Genomic DNA, 27482 nt, shown 5'->3' on the forward strand with positions numbered 1-27482 from the left:
TTCTGGGTTAACAAGCACTTGTGACTTCCAGACACTGTATCAAAGAAATGCAATAAGGGATCACATCAGCGGCATCCTATGAGAAGGTCCATATGCTACTTGAGAATCCCTTTCATTAATATTTCATGTAGAGAAAGGTGGCACCTCAGATGTTTAACCTTTTCTTCATGCTGCTTTGGGTTTGTTGCAGAATGTGTTTAATTAGTGCCTTCAGTTCCCTTGATTTCTTCCCTCATTTTATTATAGCCAAGACCTATGAAGTGGCAAGTCTGAGTTTGTTGAAGGGAGATTAAGTCTCTGCATCTGAATTCCAGTTTTAAATATTTAAAGCTATTACAAAGGCTGCAGGCCCACAATTGCTTGGCACCCTACCTGTTATTCTAGGGTTCTGATCTATCACTGTAACTCTCTACATATGACCCCAGCACAATACAACACTGTGGCTCCCTGCATGAAATGACACTGCCCAAGTATGGGTTAGTACTTTGACTTCCAATATTAAGCCTTAGGACTGTTGCCTGTTCTAGTTTTTGGAACTAGCACTGTGGTTAAATTACTCTGGCCTCCTAATAGGGCAGTAAAATGTTTTTCTATATAAATAGCGAAGACTAGATCTGAACCCTAAATAACAGATAACAGGCCTAGCCATTGCATCCGTTTTGGGAGTCACAGTATTGCCCTATGCTAGGGTGTCAATTATAGGAGCCACAGTGCTGTATTGTGCTGGGATTGATTTGCTGGAGTCACATGCTGGGAGTCACTTTGCTAGATCACACTAGTAGAATAACCGGATCAGCCCCAAGCAATTGTGAGGCTCAATATTGGAAGTCACAGTATTGCAATATGCTAGGATGTTATTTTATGCTGGGAGCTGCAGCGCTGTATTGTGCTGAGATTGGATTGCAGGGGTCACATGCTGGGAGTCACTGTGCTGGACCACACTAGTAGAATAACAGGATTGGCCACAAGCTATTGCAAGGTTCTATATTGGTAGTCACAGTATTGCCCTGTGCTAGGGTGTTATTTTATGCTGGGAGCCACAGTATTGTATTCTGCTGGGGATTTGCTGGGTTTACATGGTGGGACAATACAGCATTGTGGCTCCCAGCATAAAATAACATAGCAGGTCCAGACTGGCAATCTGTCGGTTCTGGCAAATGCCAAAGGGGCCGCTGTAAGATGCCATAGACACTCACTATTAAGTGGGGTGCTGTTTGGGCCTCTGTGTGGCCTGTTGGGGCCTCTGGGTACCTGAAATGCCAGGGACTGTTTTGATTCTCAGTCCAGACCTGCACTCTAGGATAGGGCAGTACTTTGACTTTGTCAATATTGAGCCTCACAATTGCTTAGGGCTGATCCTGTTATACTACTGTTGTTATCTAACGCTGTGACTCCCACCATGTGACCCCTGCAAACCACTCCCAGAACAATACAACACTGAGGATCCCAGCATAAAATGACACCCTACCATAGGGGGAAGTACTTGGACTTCCAATATTGATACAAATGCTAGGCCTTTTGCCTGTTCTGATCTAGTCTTCGCTATTTGGTTTCTGTTAATGTTTGAAATGCATTATTTCTCAGGCGGGTGTGATTCTTTACTGCAGACCAGCCAGTCATAAGTACCTTTTATTGGACTATTTCCTCCATATTTCTTGTCAGGGTTTATGGAACATTAGAGAAAGCAAGACCAGGGCCGACCCGATCATTCAGACATGACCTTTAGTAAACAGATGGCAGACTTGTTAAAGTGAATTTAACGCCTGTTACAAGGCGGCCATACTTTGTCATACTTTTAGTATTGCAACATAGATACAGTGACGGGAAGATCTGATCTTATTGTTTATTACTTTATCCCAAGACTTTCAGGCACTGCGCACACGGCTGCTGCTGCTAATTAGACTTTTTCTGAATTGGGGGACAGGGGTCTCTGTGTATCAAGGGCTTCAGTGGGTTCTGACGCAACTCATTCTTGCCGGTTGTCTCTGCCGCAGCAAAGCTCTAGTTCTTACTATGTATCGGTAGACGTAGGACAGTCCCAGACAGCTGCAAGTATTATCCCTTTGAAACCTGAAAATATAAAAATACAAATGTGCAATGATTAGTGATCTCTCTACTCACCGACCACACGGTTGTCTAGAAATCAATGCAGTCTGCAGCATGCACCTGCTCTGATTTCTAATCAGCAATGCAGCATTTCACTTTTTAAGGGCTCTTGCAGACAAATGTTTTTAGCTGCGATCCCCTGCGTTCCGGTTTCATGTGTAGGGGAGCGCAGTAGTAGACGTACTGAATTCTTTTCAATGGGGCTGTACTCACACAGACACATGTAAGCGATGAACGCAGCAAAAATGCAACATGCGGTGTCCCAACCTGCATTCGGTGCTTACATGCGTCTGTGTGTGTGTGTGTGTACAGCCCCATTGAAAAGAATTCAGTGCGTCTACTCCTGCACTCCCCTGCAGCTGAACGCATGAGGGTAGGACTACATGGACGTTTTCGGTGAGATGCGACAAAATGCCTGCGACAGAAATAAGGTAAGAGATAGAAATGTTGGATGAAGTCGCAGCTTTGATTCGAAGCAACACGATTGTCGGACGCAGACGCAGCGTGCAACTGAACGCATGAAACTGGAACGCAGGGGAGCGCAGCTAAAAATGCTCGTCTGTAAGAGCCCTTAAGGTGTAGCTGAAATTGCATTTTAAGCACACATGCAAGAACATAGTGCATGTGCAATATGGCATCTTTAATATGACTAAAATGAACACGGTACTTTTTTGTGTGTGTATATTGTAAAATATAACAGATACATTAGGTGATGTTTTAGCCAGAGGTACTACTCATGGGAGATAAGCTTGCTGCTTATTGACACTATTCATGTTTGACGTCTTTCTTGGCGGTGAAGGCGTTAACTACGATTTCCATAAATTAACATCAAAGAGATGTATTTTAGTTTTAATAAATATTTTATTAAAACATGATAAGCAAGGATTCCTAATTATCAAGAAATACTTGCTTAAGGAATATGCAGCTGCATTTTTTTTTAATAAACAGCCATTTGTGGAATAAATGTAGCAGTTCGCAATGCAAAGGTTCCCTCTGCTGTATATTTGTGAGTATTGCATATGTTAGACTTGTTAGTGCAGACAAGCTGTGTCCTTCTGTATATGTATTGAAAGGTTTGGTTCACATTTAAGTTAACTTTTAGTATGTTATAGAATAAATAGTTCTAAGCAGATTTTCAATTGGTCTTCATTATTTGTTTTATAGTTTTTGAATTATTTACCTTCTTCTTCTGGCTCTTTCCAGTTTTAAAATGGGGATCACTGACCCCATCTAAAAACAAAAAACAAATTCTCTGCAAGGCTACAAATGTTATTGCCGCTTTTTATTACTCATTTTTCTATTCAGGCCATGTTAAAGGGTAAATGGCCTAATAAAAGAAAACCTCATTCTGAGCAACTTTGCAATATACATGTATTAATTATTGTTGGTGTTTTTAAAGTTATTTGTTAAAACAAACATTTGCTTAATTACTGGTTGTTACTTTTTTAACAATGTTGCGAAAGTCTTGGTTCCCCAGCAGCAAAGACAGGTCTGTTAATCAGCTGCCTTGTCTTACATTGTATCAACAGTCTGATCCACCAGGGCAGAGAATAGAAAGGGACAGACACTGTTTTCAATAGCAATACATATAAAAAAATTACTTAAAAAACACAGACAATGGGATAAAAATATATATTGCTAAGTTGCTTAGAATAATGTTTTCTTTTATTAGCCAAAAAATATTTTTTGGATTGCCATTCTTTTTAAAAGGGGTGGTTCACCTTTAAGTAAAAATTTTAGAATGTTTCAATTGGTCTTCATTATTTGACTTTTTCAAATTATATGCCTTCTTCTTCTGACTCTTTCCAGTTTTCAACGGGGATCACTGACCTCATCTGAAAATGATTCTCTGTAAGGCTACACATTTAGTGGCAAATTTATCAAGGGTCGAATTTCTAAAAAAAAACTTCGAAATTCAAATAAAAAAAGACCAACCGAAATGTATTTAAAAAATCGAAGTTTTTTTTTAAAGAGTGAATAGGCTGTTTTAGGTCAAATACGAATCAAAGTAACATCGTATTTGACTTAGTTCTAGGAGGTCCCCCATAGGCTAAAACAGCAATTCTCCAGGTTTTAGATGGCGAATGGTGGAAGACGAATTTTTAAAGAGACCATAAAATTTTTTTCAAATTTGTATAGATTTTGCACTATTCCCTAGTCGAAGTATACAAATAGCTTGAAATTTAAAAAAAAATTAAATTCGAATTTTCACTTCAACCCTTGATAAATCAGCCCCTTATTGCTGTTGCTACTTTTTATTACTCCTATTCATATTCCAATCTCTCATTTAAATAAGTACATGGTTGCTAGGATAAATTGGACCATAGCGACCAAATGGCTGAAATTGCAAACTGAATAAAGAGCTAAGTAACTCAAAAACCACAAATAATAAAAAATGAAAACCAAATGCAGATTGTCTCAGAATATCACTCTCTGCGTCATTCTAAAAGTTAACTCGAAGGTGAACAACCTTTAATGTATAGTTGAAAAACTTCAATTTGAGGAGAGAAAAACCTTTTTCTCCTAATTCAGTTCCAGTTTTCCCATGGACTTGGATGGAGTTTTCATGTGATGAGATCATGTGAGATCAGTTTTTTCTCATTCAATTGTATCTGGCTCTATGGGGAAATCTGGAATAGAACTAGTGTACAAAACTGGTTATTTCCATGTCTCATAGTAGACACATAGGAATGTCCTTGTTTAGTCATTGGAGGGCAGTGTGTTCCAGAGAGAGCCCGAGTTGGAAGTTACGTTACTACAGGTATGGGATCCGTTATCCAGAAACCTATTATCTAGAAAGCTGTGAATTACCGGAAGGACATCTCCCATAGACTCCATTATATAGTAAATAAAGTACCCCCTCTTGTAAAATATAAGGATATTATAAGTTACCGAGGAGTTTCATGACCATGCCGAGTGTTTTTATACAGGTCAGGGAACTCCGAGGTAACTTCTAATATCCTCATATTTTGCAACTGGGGGTACTTTATTTATTATAATACACAAATTTCAGTGAGTCATGTGACAGAAATGACATCACATCTCACCGTTTATAACTGATGACATCACTACTCACCGTTTATAACTGATGACATCAGAACTCACCGTTTATAAGGATATAATTTACAAGATATTCATGGCTTTTGTGTATTATAAGCAAATAATTCTAATTTTTAAATGATTTACGTTGTAATAATAAAACAGTGGCTTGTACTTTATACCAACTAAGATATAATTAATCCTTATTGGATGAAAAACCAGCCTATTGTGTTTTTTAACGTTTACATGATTTTCTAGTAGACTTCAGGTATGAAGATCCAAATTACGGAAAGATCCATTATCCGGAAAACCCCAGGTCCTGAACATGCTGGTCCCATACCTGTAATACAATATGTTGGCATTTTTGTTGCATTGCACTAAGATTACGCAGTGAAGTTAATTGCACCATGGGAAAGAGGATCTGCTGTTGCACAAACAAACGTAACGGTGCCATTTTCTTTCAGATTCTCGGGACGCCTATTGAAGAGACGTGGCCTGCGGTGCATTCTTTGCCACATTTCGAGCCAGGTGAGCTGTGCTGATTATTTCATTTAACAGACCCGTCATTCCTGTTAGATAATAATCATAATGAGAGGTGGACTATCTCACATTTCTCATACCTGATAGGGTTATGGGACCCCCCTCTGAATTATAGAAAGGCCATAGAATCAATTTTAAACAAGTAATTCTTATTTTTAAAAATGTCATTTTTCTCTGTAATAATAAAACCGTAGCTTTTACTTGATGGTAACTCAGCTGCATGAATCTATATTGGTGGCAAAACAGTCCTATTGGGTTTATTTTATGTTTAAATATTTTTTAGCAGACTTTAAGGGGTGGTTCACCTTTAAATTATCTTTTTGTATGTTATAGAATGGCGAATTCTAAACAACTTTTCAATGAGCCTTTTTTTCTTTTTTTTATACTTTTTGAATGAATTGCCTTCTGACCCTTTGCAGCTTTCACATGGGGGTCACTGACCCCATCTAAAAAAAACAAATGCTCTGTAAGGCTACACGTGTATTGTTATTGCTACTTTTTATTACTCATTTTTTCTATTCAGGCCTCTCCTATTCATATTCCAGTCTCTTATTCAAATAAGTGCATGGTTATGGTGATGAGTAATTTGGACCCTAGCAACCAGACTACTAAAACGGCAAACTGGAAAACTGCTGAATAAAAAGCGGAATAACTCAAAAACCACAAAATAAAATTTGAAAACCAATTGAAGATTGTCTCAGAATATCACTCTCTACATCATACTAAAAGTTAATTTAAAGGTGAACAAATACAAGTCCTTTGCACTCAACCCATTATCAATATATTTAAGACAGAGACATTTTGTGCATACTGCTACCGAAAAATGCCTTACCCTTTAAACAACACAGGGATTGTTTGTCCATATATTGCAATATATTTAAGCTGGCCAACTATGTCAAAGTCATCCCATATCTGGCCAGTCCTATGCTCAATTTTATCTGATTCATTAAGAATTCTATTGCTTCATTATACATTTTACAAAGGGACTAGTTTTTACCTGCAACTTACTTGCTGCTTTCAAAGTAAAACTCCCAAACTTGGCTGCCCTCTTATTAGACACCAGTGGGATCACCTGACTATAGCTGGGAAGGGTGTGAGCTACAACATGGAGCTGGTCACTGCTCCTGTATAACTATAACAAACAAGGGAAAGTTGTGCTCACCACTATTTTTTAAAACCATTAGGCGGGGGTTCAATGAGGCTGTGACCACAAAATACATATAGACACATACAAGAATCCTCTGCACTCAACCCATTATCAATATATTAAAGACCGAGACATTTTAAAGGTGAACACCCCCCTTAAAGGAATGGTGATACAAAATATGGAAAACCCCAGGTCCCAAGCATTCTAGATAATGCTTGTGTATTTGGGTGGCCAAAGCTCATTTAAAGGGCATGTAAAGTCTAAATTAGACTACCTTGTACTTGATTCCAAGTAATTAATACCTTTTGGTGGCAAAACCAGCCTAAGTTTTAAATGATTGTTAGCAGACTAAGGTATGACGTTCAAAATCACAGTAAGACCTTTTATCCAGGAAACCCCAGGTCCCAAGCATTCTGGATAACAGGTCCCATACCTGTACCCATTTCCTTTCGGCTGCCATATGGAATGTGGCCTTTATAACACTAGGTGGCAGTAGAGGCTTTTATTTGAATATGTCTGATCATTCCATTTGCTCCATTGCTGTTAAATAGTGGAGACATCATTAGTTATAATAAGGCTATTACATTGTCAAAACAACTGTTCTCTAGCTACTAAATAGTCTTTAGTCATCAGCAGTGAGTGTAAAGGTTAAAGCCTTGTTCTCTATGGGAATTCCAAGTATAGATGGATGTATTCTTTTTTTTTTTTTATTAAGAATTTATTATAGCGATCTCCCAGACAGTGATATTTAGCCAGAAGCACTACACCTCAATCAGATCTAAAAGAACCACAATATGCATAGGAGCCCTAAAACAAAATCTTACTGGGCCTGACACCCAAGCACACAATAAACAACAATAGTTTCACAGTTTCTTCCTTATTAGGAGTTTTACAGAGAAAGGAAAGCTCAGGCCATATCATTATCTTTTAATTATTATATATCCTTGTCACCTGGTCGCTATGACATCATAACAACTAGAGTAACATACTGTTTACCAAATAATTGTAACTAACAAGGGGCAGTCATGATATACATTTTTCTGGTTTGTGTAGCAGTCTGATACATCTACACGGGCACTCCCAAAGGCCATTAAGTTTTTTTGTTAGTCCTATCATAACATTATAAACAGTTTTCAGGAAAAGCAAACGCCTTCAATTCTGACTTCATTATCTGTCTGACGCTTTTTATATATGCATTTACGAATAACCTACTAAATACCTATCACTGCTTTCTTGAAAACTAGATTAACTAAAACAGGTTTAAAACAAGTTGTAATCAAATTGAACAATTTATATGCAAAATAGGAAAAAATCTTATAGAGGTTTAGGACCAGTTATCCAGAAACCCCTTATACAGAATCCGCTCTGAATTACTGGACCGTCTTCCATAGACTACGTTGTAATCAAATAATTAGTTTTTAAAAATGATTTCCTTTTTCTCTGTAATAATAAAACAGACAAGCTAATATATAATTAATCCTTATTGGAAGCAAAACCAGCATATTGGGTTTATTTAGGGGGTTATTTATCAAGGTTCGAATATCCAAACCTCGAATAATTAGTAGTTTTCGTAGCAAAAAAAAAACAAATTTTTCGATATTTATTAATGTCCGATAGTCTAAAAACTCTGAATCCGAAACCCCGGCATCTAAAAGCTCTCGAGGTCCTGTATAAGTCAATGGGGAAGGTCCCAGTGTCCGTACCGATATTGGATGATTTTGGGGTTTTCGGCGCAAAAAACTCCGAAGATTTTTTAGTTTTTGCGGAAAACTCCAAACAATTCAGAGTTTTCTCTGAACCCTATTTTTTCGGGCATTTTTCTTCATAAATGAGGCCCAGTCAGGAATTCCATTCGGGAGTTGCTCGAAAGTTTGATATTAGTAATACTGAAATAAATTTGGACCTTGATAAATAACCTCCTAAATGTTTTAAGGTATGGAGATCCAAATTATGGGATGATCCCTGTTCCAGAAACCCCCAGGTCCTGAGCATTCTGAATAACAGATCCGCTTACCTGTACAGCATTTTGAGTAATAAAATGTCATTATGGAAATACTGTAGAGGTGTCTTGGCCAAAACACATTTTTTTTTCTATATCCTGGAAGTGCCTTTAAATAAAGATTGAAACTCTGCATTGAGGACAACTCTCTTACCTACACATTATCTGAGTCGATATTAAATGACCTTCACTTACTGACACTTATTTAATAATACTCTCTGAAGTTAAACTCCATCTCCAAACGCAGAGCCAATAGCATTCCTTCCCTGATAACTGTGACACTTTAAATTGCAAATCTAATGACTTCACACTGTGAGTATAGACTCATGAATTTTCCAGTAATGAAAATATTCAAACTCCATGCGTGACCCCCTGTGCATTCAAATCAGTTTGGTGGTTCAAGCGCTGTAGTTAAATATTTTAGCAAAATTATTTCCCAAAGCAGTTGGGACGTTCCCGAACCTTCCTGAGAAAGTTCACTGGTTGTTACTTATTCTTCCAAATGCAACATGTTCTGCGATGAAGCATTGGATTGTGAGAAATTTGGTCAACGATGAGGGATTTTTAGATAATGAGGTCATGAACCTATTTATCTTTTGTTTTTCCTATGGCTGAATTCATATTTATTTGCACAAAACTAGAACATAGTTGTATTTCTAACTGTGACATGAGTACGATTCCAGCCAAGAGCAAGCGGTTTGTATGCTCTCCCTGGGGCTCATTTATACAATAACACTGGGCTAATTCAAATACTACTCCTCTTTTCAGTCCACACTCCAAAAACATACAGACAGGCTCACTGACTCTTGATACAATTGACCCTACTGTGTATGAATTATGTAGGGCTTGAGTAAGCTCCAATGGGGCAGGGATTGATGTTAATAATCAACAATGTCTGCAAAGCGCTATGGAAATGTGTCCTTACTATATAAATAACCGGAAATAAATGGATATGTGAAAAAAAAAAAAAAAAGTAGTATGGACATAGTGTGGAAGTAAATATATCGGCCTACAATGCAAATTGTATTCACATTTATTGTCATTGGAAAACATGTTTTTTTTCAAAACACATCAGTTAATAGTGCTACTCCAGCAGAATTCTGCACTGAAATCCATTTCTCAAAAGAGCAAACAGATTTTTTTATATTCAATTTTGAAATCTGACATGGGGCTAGACATTTTGTCAATTTCCCAGCCCCCCATAAATGAGGTATATGGGGAGCACTACTTACACTCTTCAGGTGCAGAACATTATTTTGGGGGGTTTGCACCTCCCACCTCTGAACTTGAACAGACTTAAAGGATTTATTGCACAGCAAGAAGTGATGAAGTGCTTGCCTTTCCTGCAAATATTTTGCTATCCGGAAAATTATTGTCCAGAAAGCTCAGAATTATGGAAAGGCAGTCTCCCATTGACTCCAAATAATCAACATTTTTAAAAATGATTTCCTTTTTCTCTGTAATAATAAAACAGTACCTTGTACTTGATCCAAACTCATATAAACTTAATCCTTACTGGAAGCAGAACAAGCCTATTGGGTTTATTTACATGATTTTCTAGTAGACTTATGGTATGAAGGTCCAAATTACGGAAATATACGTTATCCGGAAAGCCCCAGGTTCCGAGCATTCTGGATAACAGATCCCATACCTGTACTAAAATTGATTAATGGTGAAAAATACCATTGGGGGAATGCCGAGTTTTTCTCTTATCTCTTACCTCCTACCCCAGGTCGGTGTTCCTTTTATTCAAAAACAAAGTGGCCTGGGGTACTGTTTGCTGAGCACCACTCCATAGTTTTTGAAGACCCTGTCTCCATTTTAGTTGAACACTGGTGCTGAAAGATGTAACTTGGTATATTGACAAACCTAAACCAAGCTTTTTCTCACACTCTGTAGGTCCCTTTGTTACCACTACTGGGGGGTGGAGAGGGTATAATGCATGTTATAGATCGTGTTCCTTCCTACATTAAATAACGTTATCTCTTCGTGCCATTTTTGCTAGGATGCAACAGGCTCTTCTAATTGCACCTCTTCAAAGTCAATTGAGTTCTGTGTGAGCGGTAGCCAACAGCGGAATTATTTTTAAGGAAAAGGCAAACACCCTACAAGATCATGGGTGGGAGTTTGCGGCTGAGATGTACTGTGAGTCAAAGCAGGTCTTTTAAAGGAAGAAAATTTCCCTAGGGGTAAAAGAAAAGCAAGCAAATGATATTCTAGATGCACTTGCCAAATGAAAAACCAAGGGGGGGGGGGAGAGAGTGTAGATAGAACACATTCAAGGCATACAGAATGCAGAAAGCTGACTGCACTGCTTCTGCCACAAGACTACCCAGGTAGGTCTATAAGATTTGCCTCCAAGAAAAACAGTCCGTGGTCTGAAGCCACAGCTGAATTATGGAAGAGAGATTTGGACTTAAGTAAAATAGAAAATAAAAAAATAATGTGGCAGTAGTAACTGCAATATTATCCCCGGCAGTACTGGATCAAGTTAATTTCTTTTATTTTTAGTTAACCTCAAGTATTTTAATTATGAGTTACAAGGAAAACAGCTCCATATGTGACAGGCCCTCCCAGAAACTCACATTTTCATTGGCTGCATCAGAAGAAATGGTCTAGTCCCGTCAATGCCGGTTATATAATGTATAAGTGATTTATGTATCCATATAAACACGTGCACACTTATATATCATCTTGCATAACTGCTAGAACAACAGTTACATCATCTGCTGCTGCTGCTGCGGGTACTTTGCACTGGGTTATCTAGTTATAAAAATGATATGATCCATCATGCACTTTTGCTGAATTGCACTTTATGATTTTCTAAGGAATACAGTGGTACTAGGAATGCAACAAATCCAAAATTTGGTTCGGGATTAAGCTGAATTTAACCCTTTTAAGGAGGATCCTGGGTAGAATACAAGAGCCTGACCAAACTGAAAACGAACCCTATATAGGATTTGGGGATTCGCCCAATACTGACTTACAGGGTTCATGGCGTGCCTACTTTGCACTCTGATTTACAAATACTGTTTTGACCTGTTACCTTAAATTATCTTAAAAAGTTACAGGGTAATGGATATCAAAAGACAAAGTTATCCAGGGGTTCCCAGCATTGGACCATTTTGTATTCTCCCCAAAAGCAGCAAAGACCCCCCTCTTGCTCCTTTCTGCGGACACCCATGTGGCCATCAACACCACTGTGCAATTTTACAGGAGGGGGTAGGGCTATACAAGAGGGTGTCTTTTCTTCAGCTGGGGAGGGGGGCTGGTGCAGACATGTCAACTCATTTTCAGGGTTCTCCTTGATTTAAGGCCCCTCACCTGGTCACCCACAGTAACGGGCCTATCACACAGTGTCAGTAATTTGCTTCTGAATCCTAATTTAACCACCCCATTGAAATGCACAGAATGGTCACCCAGGGTCCTCACGATTAGGCTTGCCACCTGTTCAGTTTAGACCTGAACAGTTCGGTGTTTGGATCACAACTGCCTGTTTGGGATTTAAAGGAGAACTAAAGCCTAACTAAAGAAGTAGGCTAGAAATGTTGTACATTATGTTTTGGGCTTCTGTTCCAGCCCAAGGCAACCACAGCCCTTAAGCAGAGATCTGTCTCCAAAGATGCCCCAGTAGCTCCCCATCTTCTTTTCTGCTGATTCACTGCACATGCTCTGTGCTGCTGTCACTTACTGACCTTAGGGACCCACTCACAATATACAGTACACATAGAATATAAATGTCACAATATAAGGCTGATTAGTAATTAATACAGATAATTACTACATGGCAGCACAGAAACAACTAGCATCATAATTTAATAATCAGCCCTGTAGCATCAGCTTATATTACAGACCAACCTCATTTTCTGCTTGATAATTGGTGACGGCCCCTAAGCTTAGCTTCTCAACAGCTGCTCAGAGCCCACTGAGTGTCGCAGGCACTTTTCAAGATGGTGAACCCCTGTGACAGGTTTGAAATCCTGAATCATTGCTGCTATTAACAAGGTGCAATAAATAAAGTATATAAATGATTGTCTTTTTAGCTATATTCATTTTTAGGGTTTAATTCGCCTTTAATCCTTGTGAAACCAGAACAATAATCTGGGCAATAACCACTTCTGATGTTAAAATCACACCCACACGAAGTACAAACACGCCCCTAAATGTCATAACCCCACCCCCATATGTCACTGCTCTACCCTCTATACCATCATACCTCCCCCTTGTTCAGTTTTTGCAGAAGTCAAAGGTGGCAACCCTACTCTCGTACTATCATCCAGCAGGGAGCATGACAGTAGGGTGGGGTTAGGGTTGGGACAAGGGTGAGACAGGGCACACAGGGCCAAGCTCCTCTCTCTGCCAGTACAGTTAAACTTTCATTCTATGACTTTTGTCCTTGTTTAACTCCCACACATGCAAGCAAATGTCTTGTTTTTGTGTGATTACCAAGGGGTGTGGGGGTTTGGTCAGCCAAATAGGGTCATTAATGGCACACTTTCTATACATATGCACCATACAGAAAGAAACCATAAGTTTATGCTAACAAACATATTCCCATGTACTACTGAGGGTATATTTTCCTTTTATATAGAGTAACCAGCATTAAAAATATTCATGTCTGTTAATGTTTCCCCATCTAAAGTTTCTAAGGATATATAAATTCCATGTCCAACAGTTATGCTTTTTTATAAAAACATGAAGCCACAGGCCTATGCCCTTAATGAACTCTTATTTTAAATAAAGATTCTGGGAACTTTGTCAAACTTAAATGCTTATTTGTTATTTAACACACACACACTGTGCCACGTTATTAAAGCATATGTGAGGTCTGCTTGGGGTTCAGTTCTTGGAGACTGAAGGTTAAATAGATTGATGCCTATAATTTACACTGGAGGGCTTTTTGAATGCATTATAGTAAGCCGTTTTACTGATATAAATGTTGTAGAATTGATCAAGCATTCATCTGTTTATAACTTTGCAAACATATTTACATAATTCCCTCCAAACGAAAAAAAAAATTGTATGAGTTCCATTCTACAAATTCAGTGAAATGGTAAATGTTATAGTCTGGTCTGAAATGCCTTTGGACTGGCTCTGATGAGAGATGGTGGTTTCAATGGAGTTTCACAAATACTTGTGACTCCAGTGAAATCTTGAGCTGCGTCTGGGAGAATGTATTTGTGATGATGTGAGTGCCAGAGGCTCCTCATGAGATCCAGGAACACGTGATGCTGAAAGACTAAACCTCACAACTGCCTTTGGCGCGGCAGTAGGGGAGACAGACCTAGTCATTGTTTGATATCTTGCAAGGTTTGCCAACATAAATGCCAACTGGCAGCTCTGCAGACCACACATTAGATCTCCTGGTAGAATATAAGCACAAACAAAAACAGTGTAATGGCTATTTTCCCACATGACAAATAACCAGGGAGCTTAGGATAAATGAGCATAAAGAACATATGACCACAGGAAAGTGGTTTCATTTATGTGCACTTTTGTATTAAAATGTATTTATAAACATATGGAATATGGGTAATCTCTGGTTTGGCGATGTTTATAAAATTGTGCACAGGATCATCATTTCCTTACTTTAGACACACAATTAAGCTATTAAATAACATCCCAACTTAATGAAAACCTTTCTGAGATGTCCACTGTTTATAGAAAAATTTGTTAGAGCACAATTATAATTTCTGGCAAACTGATGGGATGTTACCATGTAAGGGCTGTAGGGATAGTACAGTGATCCCCAATCAGTGGCTCATAAGCAACATGTTGCCCACCAACCCCTTGGCTGTTGCTTCCAGTGTCCTCAAAGCAGATGCTCATTTTTTAATTCCTGTCTTGGGGCAAGTTGTGGTTGCACAAAAACCAGTCTACTGCCAAACAGAGCCCCCTGTAGGCTGCCAGTCCACATACAGACTACCAAATTGCCAATCACAGCCCAGGGTCATTTGGATGCTTATGTTTCTCCCAAACTCTTTTTACATTTGAATGTGGCTCACGGGTAAAAAAACAAAAAAAAGGTTGGTAACCACTATGGTTAAGTGAAATGCAGTGTCAATTTAAAAAAAATATAAAAAAAATAAAATAAAAAGTTATGTGTGTATGTATGCATGTGTATATATATATATATATATATATATATATATATATATATATATATATATATATATATATATATATATATATATATATATATATATATATATATATATATATATAGCTATCTATATTTAAGAAGGCCTGGCACACACTGGATTGTTTGGTTGACATACTGTTAAGAATAATCTCCATATCTCTTGTTCAAGCTTATATAGTTTTTCTATGTTTGTCAATCTGCTTCATTAAAGGTGGCCAATAAAATCTGCTGACAGATTTATCGACCCTGAAGTGGTCACAAAATTTGAATGCTACATCCTGTACCCCCCCCCCACACACCTGACACCCTGCTCCACTAATCCCAGACAAACCCATATCCGAGTGCTGGAGATGCAACTTTGGATACTGTAAAGCAGGGGTCCCCAACCATTTTTACTTGTGAGCCACATTCAAATATAAAAAGAGTTGGGGAGCAACACAAGCATGAAAAAAGTCCCAGGGAATGTACAATAAAGGCTGTGATTGGCCATTGGTAGCCCCTTTGTGGACTGGTAGTCTACAGAATTTTCTGTTTGACAGTACACCTGGTTTTTATGCAACCAAAGCTTGTCTTCAACCCTGGGATTCAAAAATAAGCCCCTGCTTTGAGGCCACTGAGAGCAACATCCCAAGGGTTGGTGAGCAACATGTTGCATGTAACCATTCTGCAGATAGTCCGCTTGCAAATTTCAACCCCAGTTTGGAGGCCTCTCAAGTGGAATTTAGCTGGGACAGCATTCCTAAGTCTGTACAGTTAAGTCCCTATTCTTGGGTAGAACACCCAGCACTCTAATCCTTCAGCTTTTCTTTAAGGAGCATCAGGCTGCTCACTAAATACCCTGAACCAGCTCTCACCCTATAGTAAACTATTAAAATGAATACCCTGTTGGGCCCTGCCCACAAGCCAGCCAGCCACCAACGCTCCCGGCTCCGCTACTGTGCATCCCACTGTGGAATGCACGGCCATCTTTAATTAACGTCAGTGAATAATGCAGTAAATGAAAGCAATTTTGGCTGTGATGGAATTTGAGTGGCGAGCGTGGCGTGCCCTTGAGTGGCTGGATGGTTGGCCCTTGAGCCAGGTACCCAGTGGTAACCCAGTCTGACTCTACTTCCTACTAAACTTAGCTTTGCCTAAACTCAAATAGTCTGAACCCACCTTCCAGGAAAATGTAATCTCAAGAGACCGAGGACAAGTGTGCATCCTCTGTTATACAATAGAACAGGGACACCTGGCCAGTTACTGAACTTCCAAGACAATATGGTAACACAAAAACAGGAAACATTCCTAACTACACTTTAGAACCCAAATTAAATGTCTGTAAACATTGTGGACATGCCAGCAAAAATGAAGGGTAACTAATTTATCAGTCCCTTACATATGGTTCCCTAGCAGAAGAAGGAAAATCAGGCCTTACCAGGCCCCAATTTACTGTTTACCTGTCCCCAGCCTGCTTTATATATGTGTACTCTGTATACAGTAACATAGAATATTACTAGGAAAACATAACATGATATTCCAGGTACATTTGTTTATATCCTAACATGTACAGCGTTGTATCATACACCTCCCTATGGCATTGCCTTTCATTTAGAATACTGTGTCTATTCCTACTAATTATCACCCACATCCTCTCCCTGTTTTATGTACAAGAATCAAGAGATATTTTTATATTTTATTTTATATACAGACGCTTGAAGATGACAGCAGTGTAATGCATTTCGTTTCGTCAATTCGCTTAAAACATTTCTAAGTGGTTTTCCGTGGGCCTTAAAAAAAATAATTTATGATAATGCAAAACTGAAATCATATCAGCATTTTTCAGCTGAATGTGCATTATGTTTGGTACCACAGATTGTGTTATTGGAAAATGCTAATTTATTCAGCCTTTCTTGGACAACAAAGCCTTTTTGCAGGCACAGACCAGATTCCCGGATAAATGTTAGTAGTTGTTGAGGATTGAAATTAAATCTGCAGTCCCCATTTCTACATTAGGTGGCTCTCTTTATCCACCTTCTGCCCTCCAAAAAAAAAAATAAAGAAATAAATGGCACAAGAGAAGCTCATCTGGTTTGTGGCTGATGAAAGGGAAAATAAAATCTCTTCTTGTTTAATGTTACTTAAAATGCAAGCACTTATTTTCTCCAATTCTCACTGCAGACCAGTAGCGTCTGCTAATAAGCTCACTGGTGGGTTCCGCTGAATTTCTCTTCTTTTTGAACCTGTCCTTGACACACGGCTGTCAGATATAGCCTATTTATTAGGCAGATAATGATGTTTGGAATGGAGATAATTTAGGCATACATGGGAGCCGTATTATGAGGATTATTAAAGAAGCCCTAACATTTGACTGCCCGTTATATAGTCGACTGGCAATTTTATGGCATAAGAATTTTAATATGTATATGGAGGGAACAGTGAGCGGCTAATCCTGTCTGATGATTTTATATGACTTGATTCTTCTCCAGTGGTAAAATAATGTATTTGTGGGAAATGCTTTAAATTGTCATTCATAGTCCACAGATGTTTCAAAGCTGTTATTAAAAATTGTATATAGAATCCAGAGATGTTCCCATAGCAAGGCAACTTATTGGGGCCATTAAAATGCATCACAATACTCCATATCTGCTGTGACTCAATAAAAGGCAGATGTCTGGGTATGTGTTCAGAAATCTGTCTGCCTTACTCAGACAGGCCTTTTTTTATCTCTGTGATTGTGATGCCATCTTCTTAGAGGAATCAAAAATACATTTTATTGCCCTCAAATCTACCAGCAGAGTTGTGCTTAGTACAAGGGGAAAAATATATTCTGACATAGATTTATGGCTTCTCTCTGTAAAGCATACACAAACCCAGGGAATTTTCCCTGCTATAAAGAGTTGGCCCTCTACTGCTGACCACACCCCAGTGATGTCATACCACACCACCCCCTTGTGATGTCATACCATACCCCATTTACCATGAGGCCGCATCCCCTTTTAACATCTTATAATATTCATCTGTTTGCCCAGCTGCAATAAATGAAATGGGACACTGATATGAGATACGTTATCCAGAAACACATTATCCAGAAAGCTCCGAACTACGGAAAGGTTGTCTTTTATAGACTCAATTTTATCCAAATAATCCAAAATGTTTAAAATGATTTCCTTTTTCTTTGTAAAAATAAAACAGTACATTGTACTTGATCCGAACTGAGATATAATTAATCAAATGGTTACATCATTTTCTGGTAGGCTTAAGGTATGCAGATGCAAATTATGGAAAGATCCGTTATCTGGAAAACCCCAGGTCCAGAGCAATTTGTATAACAGGTCCCATATATGTATTATGTTTCTCCACCACATGTTTATAAACATACCAACTAGACTCCACTTTTTTCTTATTTGGGATGGCCATCAGTGCTTGGTTAAAGGGGAAGTAATGTGTCTTACGACATTTGGCTCTATTTGTTGAGTTCCCGTTGATAGGTGCTGATTGATAGATTTCTGAGAGGTGCTTCATTCAAACATAATGTTAGACATCATTGCAGCAAAAAAAAATGTATAATTATTATCTTTTATTTATAGGGTGCTAGTGCTATTCATAATTCATATCCGTCTCTGTCCCAGTAGAAATTACCGTCCCTACCATGTGCATGTGGGGAACATTTATTCACAATGAGCACATTTATACCTGAGATGTAACACATGGCAACTAATTACATGTTTGCTTTCATTATTCTACCTGCATCTGGCTAAAAAAACTAATCACTGATTGGCTGCTGTAGGTTACTTTCCACAGGCTATTTTGCTTAGTTTTGGTAAATGGGTTTAATTTTCAGTGTATTCCTTAACATTTCTTAATGTTTTTTGACTGTGTTCAGAAAACAGAACATCTAGAGAAAACCCATGCAAGCCCTTGCACAGTAAAGCTGGCTTATACGCGTACAGATAAAATTGTCCAAACCTAATTTCTTCTGTACGATTTTCTGTATGCGATGGGCAGATAATGGCGACCAGGAGTGCTAGTATCATAAGGTGTGTTTTAAATCTGTTGTCGTGAAATTTCAGGAACTGAACTTGAGTTGAAAGATATCGTTTATTTGACACAAGCTCTGTGGATTGTGAACTCTCAAAGAGTCAGAACCCTGAAGAAAGGAATCACAGAGGTTTTATAGACTTGTAAAAAGGGAGTTACCAGTGGGAGAGCATAAAGATATCACTCCACAGCTCAGAAAAACAAAGAACTGCTCTTACAGGCAAACAGGTGGCTCTGCCCTCAAGACCAGGGTAGTAGAACTAATGCTAGCTGGAGAACAAAATCCATCTTAGTCAGAGGGGCAACCAGGGGGAATCGTAATATACAGAATTCTATTCTCTTTCACTTTAACACACAGCCTTACTGCCCTTTTCACGTTGAGGCCAGTGAGGTTTTGACATGCCCTGCCATGTGTTGTTGTGATGTTGTTGTGATGGCTTGTGATGATTTCTTGGACAAACATAATATCCTAAGGCTATTGTGATCTTTAGATCTACAGTTGTTGTTGTTGTTTTTTTTAAACATGTGCACTGGGGTTTATTTGGAAGGGCTGAACTTGATATACATCTGTGGTAGGGATGCACCGAATCCACTATTTTGGATTCGGCCGAACCCCCGAATCCTTTGTGAGAGTTTTGACCGAATCCTAATTTGCAAATGCAAATTAGGGGTGGGAAGGGGAAAAAATGTTTTACTTCATTGTTTTGTGACAAAGTCACGTGATTTCCCTCCCCACCCCTAATTTGCATATGCAAATTCAGATTTGGTTAGGCCTGGCAGAAGGATCCAGCCGAATCTGAATCCTGCTGAAAAAGGTGTATTCCTGAACCGAATCCTGAATTTGATGCATCCCTAATCTGTTGGCATCTTAACTCTTATTACCAGCTTTGCTGGTCGGCAGATCTTTAGCTTTGAATGTAGAAGGACAGTGCCACCACCTAATATTTGTATTGTCATCTATGCTTGACATTGATTTGTTTTGAATGAATTGTCTTCTAGTGAAGTCTATATTCAATTGTTATAATACAGTGAGCATCTCACTAGCCATGGACTATATGAGACTTATTAACAATCCCCATCTTATACTTACTGTATAAACATACACATAAAATGAAATAGGAGTCAGTGCTGTATAACACCCAGGCCAGTACATAAAGCAGAATATGAGACTAAGGAGAATTAACAGATGCTGCTCAGCAGTAGTTGGCTTCTCCCTTTTTATCTTACATTAATTTGCTTGCTGCTTATGTTGTATTTATACATTCCTTTCTTACTACTTCCATGAGATATACAGCCATGCAGATAAACTCCACTATAGAAACAAAAATAATAATAAATGTATAAAAATATAATTTAGAAGTGTGCAAAGGCACCACACTGATGCCCCTTTATGAGCTTGCAGGATTGCCACTTTAATGCAGCCTTGGATTTATCAACACACTAAATTGGTTAATTGTTACATAGAAACATAGTTGCTGTGTAAAATGGGTGTCAAACTGTATTCCTTAAAAGCCTCTAATTTGAAACAAAATTTGCCATTTGTAAATAGTTATATATATTTACCCCCACATGTAATAAAATGCAGTAAGTTTGCCCAGGAGCAGTAACCAGTAGCAAACAATAAGATGTTTGCTTTTAAACATGTGACCAGGAAATTCTACTTGCTGATTGGTTGCTATAGGTTACTGCCCCTGGGCAAACTTAGTGCCTTTAATTACATTTCCCCAATAGAGTTATATGTTGGGGAAATATTGTTTGTGCATCTCGGAGTATAAGCAGGTAAACCCAAAACTGGCTGTGTCTAAAGTCTCTAAGCTCCATTTCTCCATAGAATGTGAGCAATGCTTTTATGTGTTCTGTAGAATTATTGTTCAGAAATTCTCTTTATATCCCATGTTTGTACATCCGATGTTTGAATGCTTTGTGTGACGGCCCCTGAAATGCTATCTATGTGTCCCTTGTTCTAATCTTCTAATGAGGGGCACATTATTAACAATTTAAATTTCAAATACGATATTTTACATCAGTTCGCGGCAAAAAATTACAAATTTTAGTGTCTTGAATTTTCAAGATTTATAAAGCGCAACTATTTGCTGGCGAACTTATGTAGAAGTCAATGGGAGTTGGGAAGCTCTATTTTAATTTGAGTTTTTGAGATGACATTTGGCCAACTGATTGAAAATGATAGACATTCCCCTGTTAGTATTCTAAACAAGTGCAGCAGTTCTAAAAGATATACAGGGGAATTTAATAAAAGTCGCAAAGAGCAAACAATTCGCACCAATAGGACTAAAAATCCACATCTTGCAATGTAATATTGTTCCTTAAACTGTTATTGCATTGCGAATTTTAATTGCGCATTGCGAACTTTAATTGCGCACTCATAAGAAGTGTGTGAAGGTGTCGTAATCTTTTGGAGCAAACATAACGACTTTTGCAGTAAGAAGTTTTATTACATTGACTGCGCATTGGCGCAAACTATAAAATTCGCAAAGGTCTTTCACTGTCGGAAGTGGTCGCTAAACAGTTTCCGGGCTCGCAAAAGCTATATTAAATTCGCACAAAGCAAAATTTGTTCGCGCAAAGGCATAACTTTTCGCATTGCGAATAGTTTTTCCGTTAGCGATTTTTATTACATTCCCCCGATATTATATTAATAACCTTGAATGTTGCCGTGTAACATGTATGCACAGGTATGACCCGTTGGCCAGAAAGCTCCGAATTACAGACATGCCATCTCCCATAGACTCCTTTTTATCTAAATAATTCAAATTTTTAAAAATGATTTTCTTTTTCTCTGCAATAATAAAACAGTACCTTGTACTTGATTAATGCTTATTGGAAGCAAAACCAGCCTATTGGGTTTATTTAAGATTTAAATGATTTTCTATTTAAGATATGAGATGCAAATGACAGAAATATCTGTTATCTGGAAAACCCCAGTTCCCATACTTGTATTTATGTTTAAAGTGAATATATTATGCTGTTATTATATTATGTAATATTCATTACAGGTAGAGCCAGATAACTTGGTTTAGTGAGGCTTATATTTATGTGCCATGTGCATGAAATGCGTCAGGCATGTCGTGTATATATATTTATGTTCAATCGTGCTGATTTTTATTTTGTGGCCCCCTATTATCCCTGTTTGTATTGTTCCAGTGAGGAAACCCCAGAAACTCTTGACATGCTGATTTTGGTTTGGCTGATATTGTGAGTTTTCTGTCTGATTAAATCCTTTACTCGTCAGCTTCTCATGATTCCCTGTCTGATAGCAAGAAAATGAAATTAAACTGCAGGCTTCATTTACCATTAATTAAACAGCAGCAAGTGATAAGAAATTAATTGTGCCATTCATTTTGTCCTTGGCTATAAGGACGTTAAAAAAACTTTTCAACAAATCTATTATGGTAGATACTATAGCTGCTTGAGCTGGCACGATTTAGATTTGCAAGTGTGAAACAGATTATCATCATCTCATTCAATGCATCTCAATGATGTGCATTAGGAACATCTTTGGGGAATTTTTCTCTTTATTTGCATAACAATCAGGCTTTATACTTAGCTACAGGAACAACTTATTTCTAAATCCAAAGCAGTGGGAACGTTTATTGGTGGGCAGTTTGTGTATCAAGGGTTTTCTTTCAAGACTGGTCAGATTTCTACATACCCTACATCAGTCCTGATTCCCTGTATTGCTTGGAGCTGGTGTATGGAAACATATATGAGCATTGACTTGGTTGGAAATCGGTAAAAACAAAACTGAACTCTGAGGAAGTGCCACACGGGCACGAAACGCGTTAGTTTCTGCACATACCCACTGCCATGTACTGCGCACTGTGTATTTGAATAAAGCCGCATTTTCAAAAAGTGATTCTCCTTGATACTTGGATCAGCGCCGGACAGTGGGTTTTTATCCCAAAACTGAAAGGTATTCATTTTTTCAACACATTTGGAGGCTTCTAGAAATTTATGGGTCGTGGTGTAGCAGCATCACCTACACCCATGGCATGTTTTCCACTACAATGCAATATATATTTGTGCACCAGTTACAAGTACAGGTATGGGATCAGTTATCCAGAAAACTGTTATCCAAAAAGCTCAGAATTACGGGAAGGCCATCTCCCATAAACTCCATTATAAGCAAAAAAATTATTTCCTTTTTCTCTGTAATATTAAAACAGTATGTTGTACTTTATCCCAACTAAGATCTAATTAATCCTTAATGGAAGCAAAAGAATCATTTTGGAGCTATTTAGTAGAGAGATCCAAATTATGGAAAGATCCCTTATCCAGAAAAACCCCAGGTCCTGGCCATTCTTGATAACAGGTCCTATACCTGTACCTTGAATTCTTCTTAAGTTTCTCTTAGTCTATACTGCTTAATAAATAAATGATAATGAATGTAACTTAGAATAGGTCAGGGTATAACATTTTAAAGCTGTTAAAGAAGATCTTTTTTTTTTTTTCTACTGTGGGTTATGCCTGATGGCAGTCATCACCAAATCTTTGAGCAAGAATTTTCAGGGGTGATATCTGAATTATGGAAAAATGTCTCCCCATTCTGACTGATTTTCAATAGACTTTGTACACAAGCACCATTTTACATTTCACAGTGTTATTTTCCAAAACCTTTCACAGTATTATAGATATTTTAATAGATAAATATTTATTTCCTGACAGTTCATGAGTACAATGTATGGGTATATTTCATGTATAAACCCATGTGGATATAAAGCGCCAGATGTGGAATATGCTGCCACTTTATAATTGCATTTTAATAATAATAATAATAATAATAATAATAATAATAGTAATGCTTAAATTGGGATGTTTCAAAATCCTGACCTTAAAGGGATACTGTCATGGGAAAAAAAAAATTTTTCAAAATGAATCAGCTAATAGTGCTGCTCCAGCAGAATTCTGCACTGAAATCCGTTTCTCAAAAGAGCAAACACATTTTTTTATATTCTATTTTGAAATCTGACATGGGGCTAGACATTTTGTCAATTTCCCAGCTGCCCCAAGTCATGTGACTTGTGCTCTGATAAACTTCAATCACTCTTTACTGCTGTACTGCAAGTCAGAGTGATATCACCCCCTCCCTTTTCCCCTCCAGCAGCCAAACAAAAGAACAATGGAAAGGTAACCAGATAACAGCTCCCTAACACAAGATAACAGCTGCCTGGTAGATCTAAGAACAACACTCAACAGTAAAAACCCAATGTCCCACTGAGACACATTCAGTTACATTGAGAAGGAAAAACAGCAGCCTGCCAGAAAGCATTTCTCTCCTAAAGTGCAGGCACAAGTCACATGACTTGGGGCAGCTGGGAAATTGACAAAATGTCTAGCCCCATGTCAGATTTCAAAACTGAATATAAAAAAAATCTGTTTGCTCTTTTGAGAAATGGATTTCAGTGCAGAATTCTGCTGGAACAGCATTATTAACTGATTCATTTTGAAAACATTTTTTTCCCATGACAGTATCCCTTTAAGACCATTTTTATCTAGAGTATAGCTCCACATTTACAGAGCCATAATCTATGCAAAGAGGCACCAGCAATGTACATTGTACCAAGAAAACACAATTTCGCTTCTTGGTGCCTCCTATACTGTAGCTGCAACGAATAACAACCCTTCCAGCAATCAGGCTTCGTTAGTAGGTCTGGAAAAGCTCTTTTGCTGGAAAGTTTCCTCATCTCTTAGTGACTCTCAGCCTCAGCACTTCAATAGAGGCTCTAAGTAACAGCATTGCTTTATATTATCAAGAAATTATGCAAACTACAGAGAATTAACATTCAAATCATTTCTTATCTCATTAAGAATAAATAAATACATATGAATATTGCTATCTCAGCGGGAGCCCTATGTTTAAAAGCAGTAAGCTCCTTAAGTGAGTTGTTACAGAAAACCTCCAATTAACAGTGTGGATAATATTTGATTACATGGCCTGCCTTTTTGAAAGCTTTAAATCAATGCAGGAGTTCTGGGTACAGTGCAAGAAGGATCCGTTCTTCATCCCTGCTCTTCATTAGGCAAATGGCTAAATGATAAGGTAATTCACTGTACCAAGAGTGGGCCACATTTTCCAAGTGCTCAACTAAATTGTTAATTTAACCAGTTTCTTTCTATTAAACAGACACAAATAATGAAGCCCACCGTAGATCGTTTTAGTGATGGGCAAATTTATTCGCCAGGTGCAAATTTCCATGTTTCGGCGCTGGTGAATAAATTTGCGAATTTGCTGTTAAATTTTTTTGACACCGACGACGGTTTTGCCACTGGCATCAATTTAGACACCTATGACGATTAACGGACGCCCATTGACTTTAATGGCATCCGTTTTGACACTGGCTAAATGTGTTTTGCAAATATTTCGCCTGTTGCGTGAATTTCATGGGAAATTCACGAATTTCGTGGCAAAGCAAATCGGGACAAATTCGCCTATCACTACTTTTAGACAGTGGCACAATTACAGTATAAGGCAGGAGTCCTCAACCTTTTTTTAGTATTAAAAAAATATTTTATAATTTAAATTAAAATGAAAATGAGAAAGCATCCAGGATTATATATAGTAAAATGGCTAACCAGTTGCATAGTGAGTTTTGGCAATTCAAGCTTTCCATGTAGTGGGTTAATAATACAGCAGTGATTGTCTAACTTTTTCAGTTCAAGTCCCATTTGAAGATCAATGAGCTTCTTTATCAAAAATCATATTTGTGAGATTCTTTCTTTTTGCTTATTTATTAAAAGATCCATATAAATATATATATTATACTCAATTGAATACAATTGTGGAAAAAACTCAAATACCTTGAACTTGTGAGTTTACAAGGTCAAAAAAAATAAATCGAATTTGAAAAATTCGAAAATTTGAAATACTCAAAAATGTTAAATGGCTTGAATTTTGCAACTCCTATTGACTTCTACCTGAACTCAACATTATACATTCAAGTTTGTTGTGCTTAATAAATACCAGACATTCATGTTTTTGAAAAAGAACTTAAATTTGTGAGTTTTTGCGCAATAAAATTCGAATTGTGGCAAAAGTTTGATAACTCACCCCCTTGAAGGGCCAACTTTTAGTGAAATCCTCCCTTAGCTTATCAAACGAATACAAATAGGACAATAAACAGTGATTCGTACGATCGGATCTTTGCGTCTGTGGCCAGCTTTAGACAGCTTGGGTCCAGGTGCTTAGCTGGAGTTTTTAATTTGATTATCTCCCAGTCAATACTGCTAATACATATCCTACATGCATCTTGCCTATAAAGTAAAGCGTACCAGGCAAAGACAAACCTGCAACATGTCAGAAGGATATGAATTCATCATAACCATTAGTGCTGTTACCCATTTGACATCAATCTATTGACCCTGGTCTCAAGAATGCTCGACATAGAGAACTTCCATGTTTTTTTTTTTTAAAGTATCTTTTTATTTGAATTTCAAACAGAAAAAAAAAGGGGGGGGAACAGAAAGAAAAAGGGGGAGAAAAAACACATACATACACAATAAACAAAGGTTGTACAGTAGTCTGTAGTAATTACACCAAACAAAGAAATACCATTAGCAGCGGGTGCACAGGCCTAACATCTAAGCCAGTAATAACATTATTGTTGTTGTTGTTGGGGGGTAGGAGGCAGGGAAAAGTGGGGGTCATGCTCTGGGTGTACATCAAGCCATGGGGACCATACTTTTTCAAATTTAGTCGGGCAGCCACGAGCCTCGTAAGTCAGTTTAATGAGAGGAAGCCCCTTATTAACTAGTGAAAGCCATTGTTGCATAGTAGGGGGTTGGGGAGACATCCATCGCATCACCACAGATTTCTTGGCATAATACAGAGCAGTCCTAATAAGAGTTCGAGATTTGGATAATGGGAGTAAGTCTTCTACTACACCCAACAGGCACACCTCAGGAGTAGCAGTACCAGGGAAGGCTAAATGTTCCTTTAAGTGGTCAATTACATTAATCCAGAACCGAGAGACCATATTGCATTCCCAGACCAGGTGATGGAAGTTAGCCTCTGGCTGACGGCATTTGGGACACCTGGCCTCGGGGGATCCGCCAAGTCTATTTAGCTTAACTGGTGTAATATAAAGCTGATGGATAACCTTGAATTGAATGAGCCGGTCCCTAGTCGATATAAGAAAACTATATAATCCCTCAGTGGCCTGGTCCCAGTCATCCGAATCCAGAGCGGGGAGCCCCACCTGCCATTTCTGAAAGGCTTTATCAAAGGGAACAGGAGTACAGCGAAGCAACACCTTATAAAGTCTAGAGAGCAATTTAGCCTCCTTCCCATCCCAGAGAGTGTCCTCAAATCCTAGGGAGGAATACACCAGGTCAAGGGAGGAAAACTGTGTCTTGAAGGCCGCCCTGAGTTGGAAGTACCTAAACCATTGAATCTCTTGTTGGCCCGTTTTCTCTTTAAGCTGTGCCATAGTGGGAAAGACAGAGTTGACCAGTAGGTCGTCCAGGCATCTAAC

At 38.2% G+C, this 27482-nt stretch overlaps 1 protein-coding gene across 4 annotated transcripts in view; it reads left to right on the plus strand.

Moving 5' to 3' along the window:
* The window catches only part of cdk14.L (cyclin-dependent kinase 14 L homeolog), a 347215-nt gene that overhangs the window by 213341 nt on the left and 106392 nt on the right, over positions 1-27482 (plus strand). For 3 of the 4 annotated variants that reach the window (XM_041565882.1, XM_018266524.2, XM_041565883.1), the window contains one exon: positions 5610-5673. In XM_041565882.1, the coding sequence (XP_041421816.1) occupies positions 5610-5673 (64 nt within the window). Of the gene's footprint in view, positions 1-5609; positions 5674-6208; positions 6266-27482 lie in introns of those variants that run through there. The other variant, XM_041565884.1, reaches the window with a different exon arrangement.

The sequence above is a fragment of the Xenopus laevis genome, chromosome 6L (assembly GCF_017654675.1).
Source record: "Xenopus laevis strain J_2021 chromosome 6L, Xenopus_laevis_v10.1, whole genome shotgun sequence".
Classification (NCBI taxonomy): Eukaryota; Metazoa; Chordata; class Amphibia; order Anura; family Pipidae; genus Xenopus; species Xenopus laevis.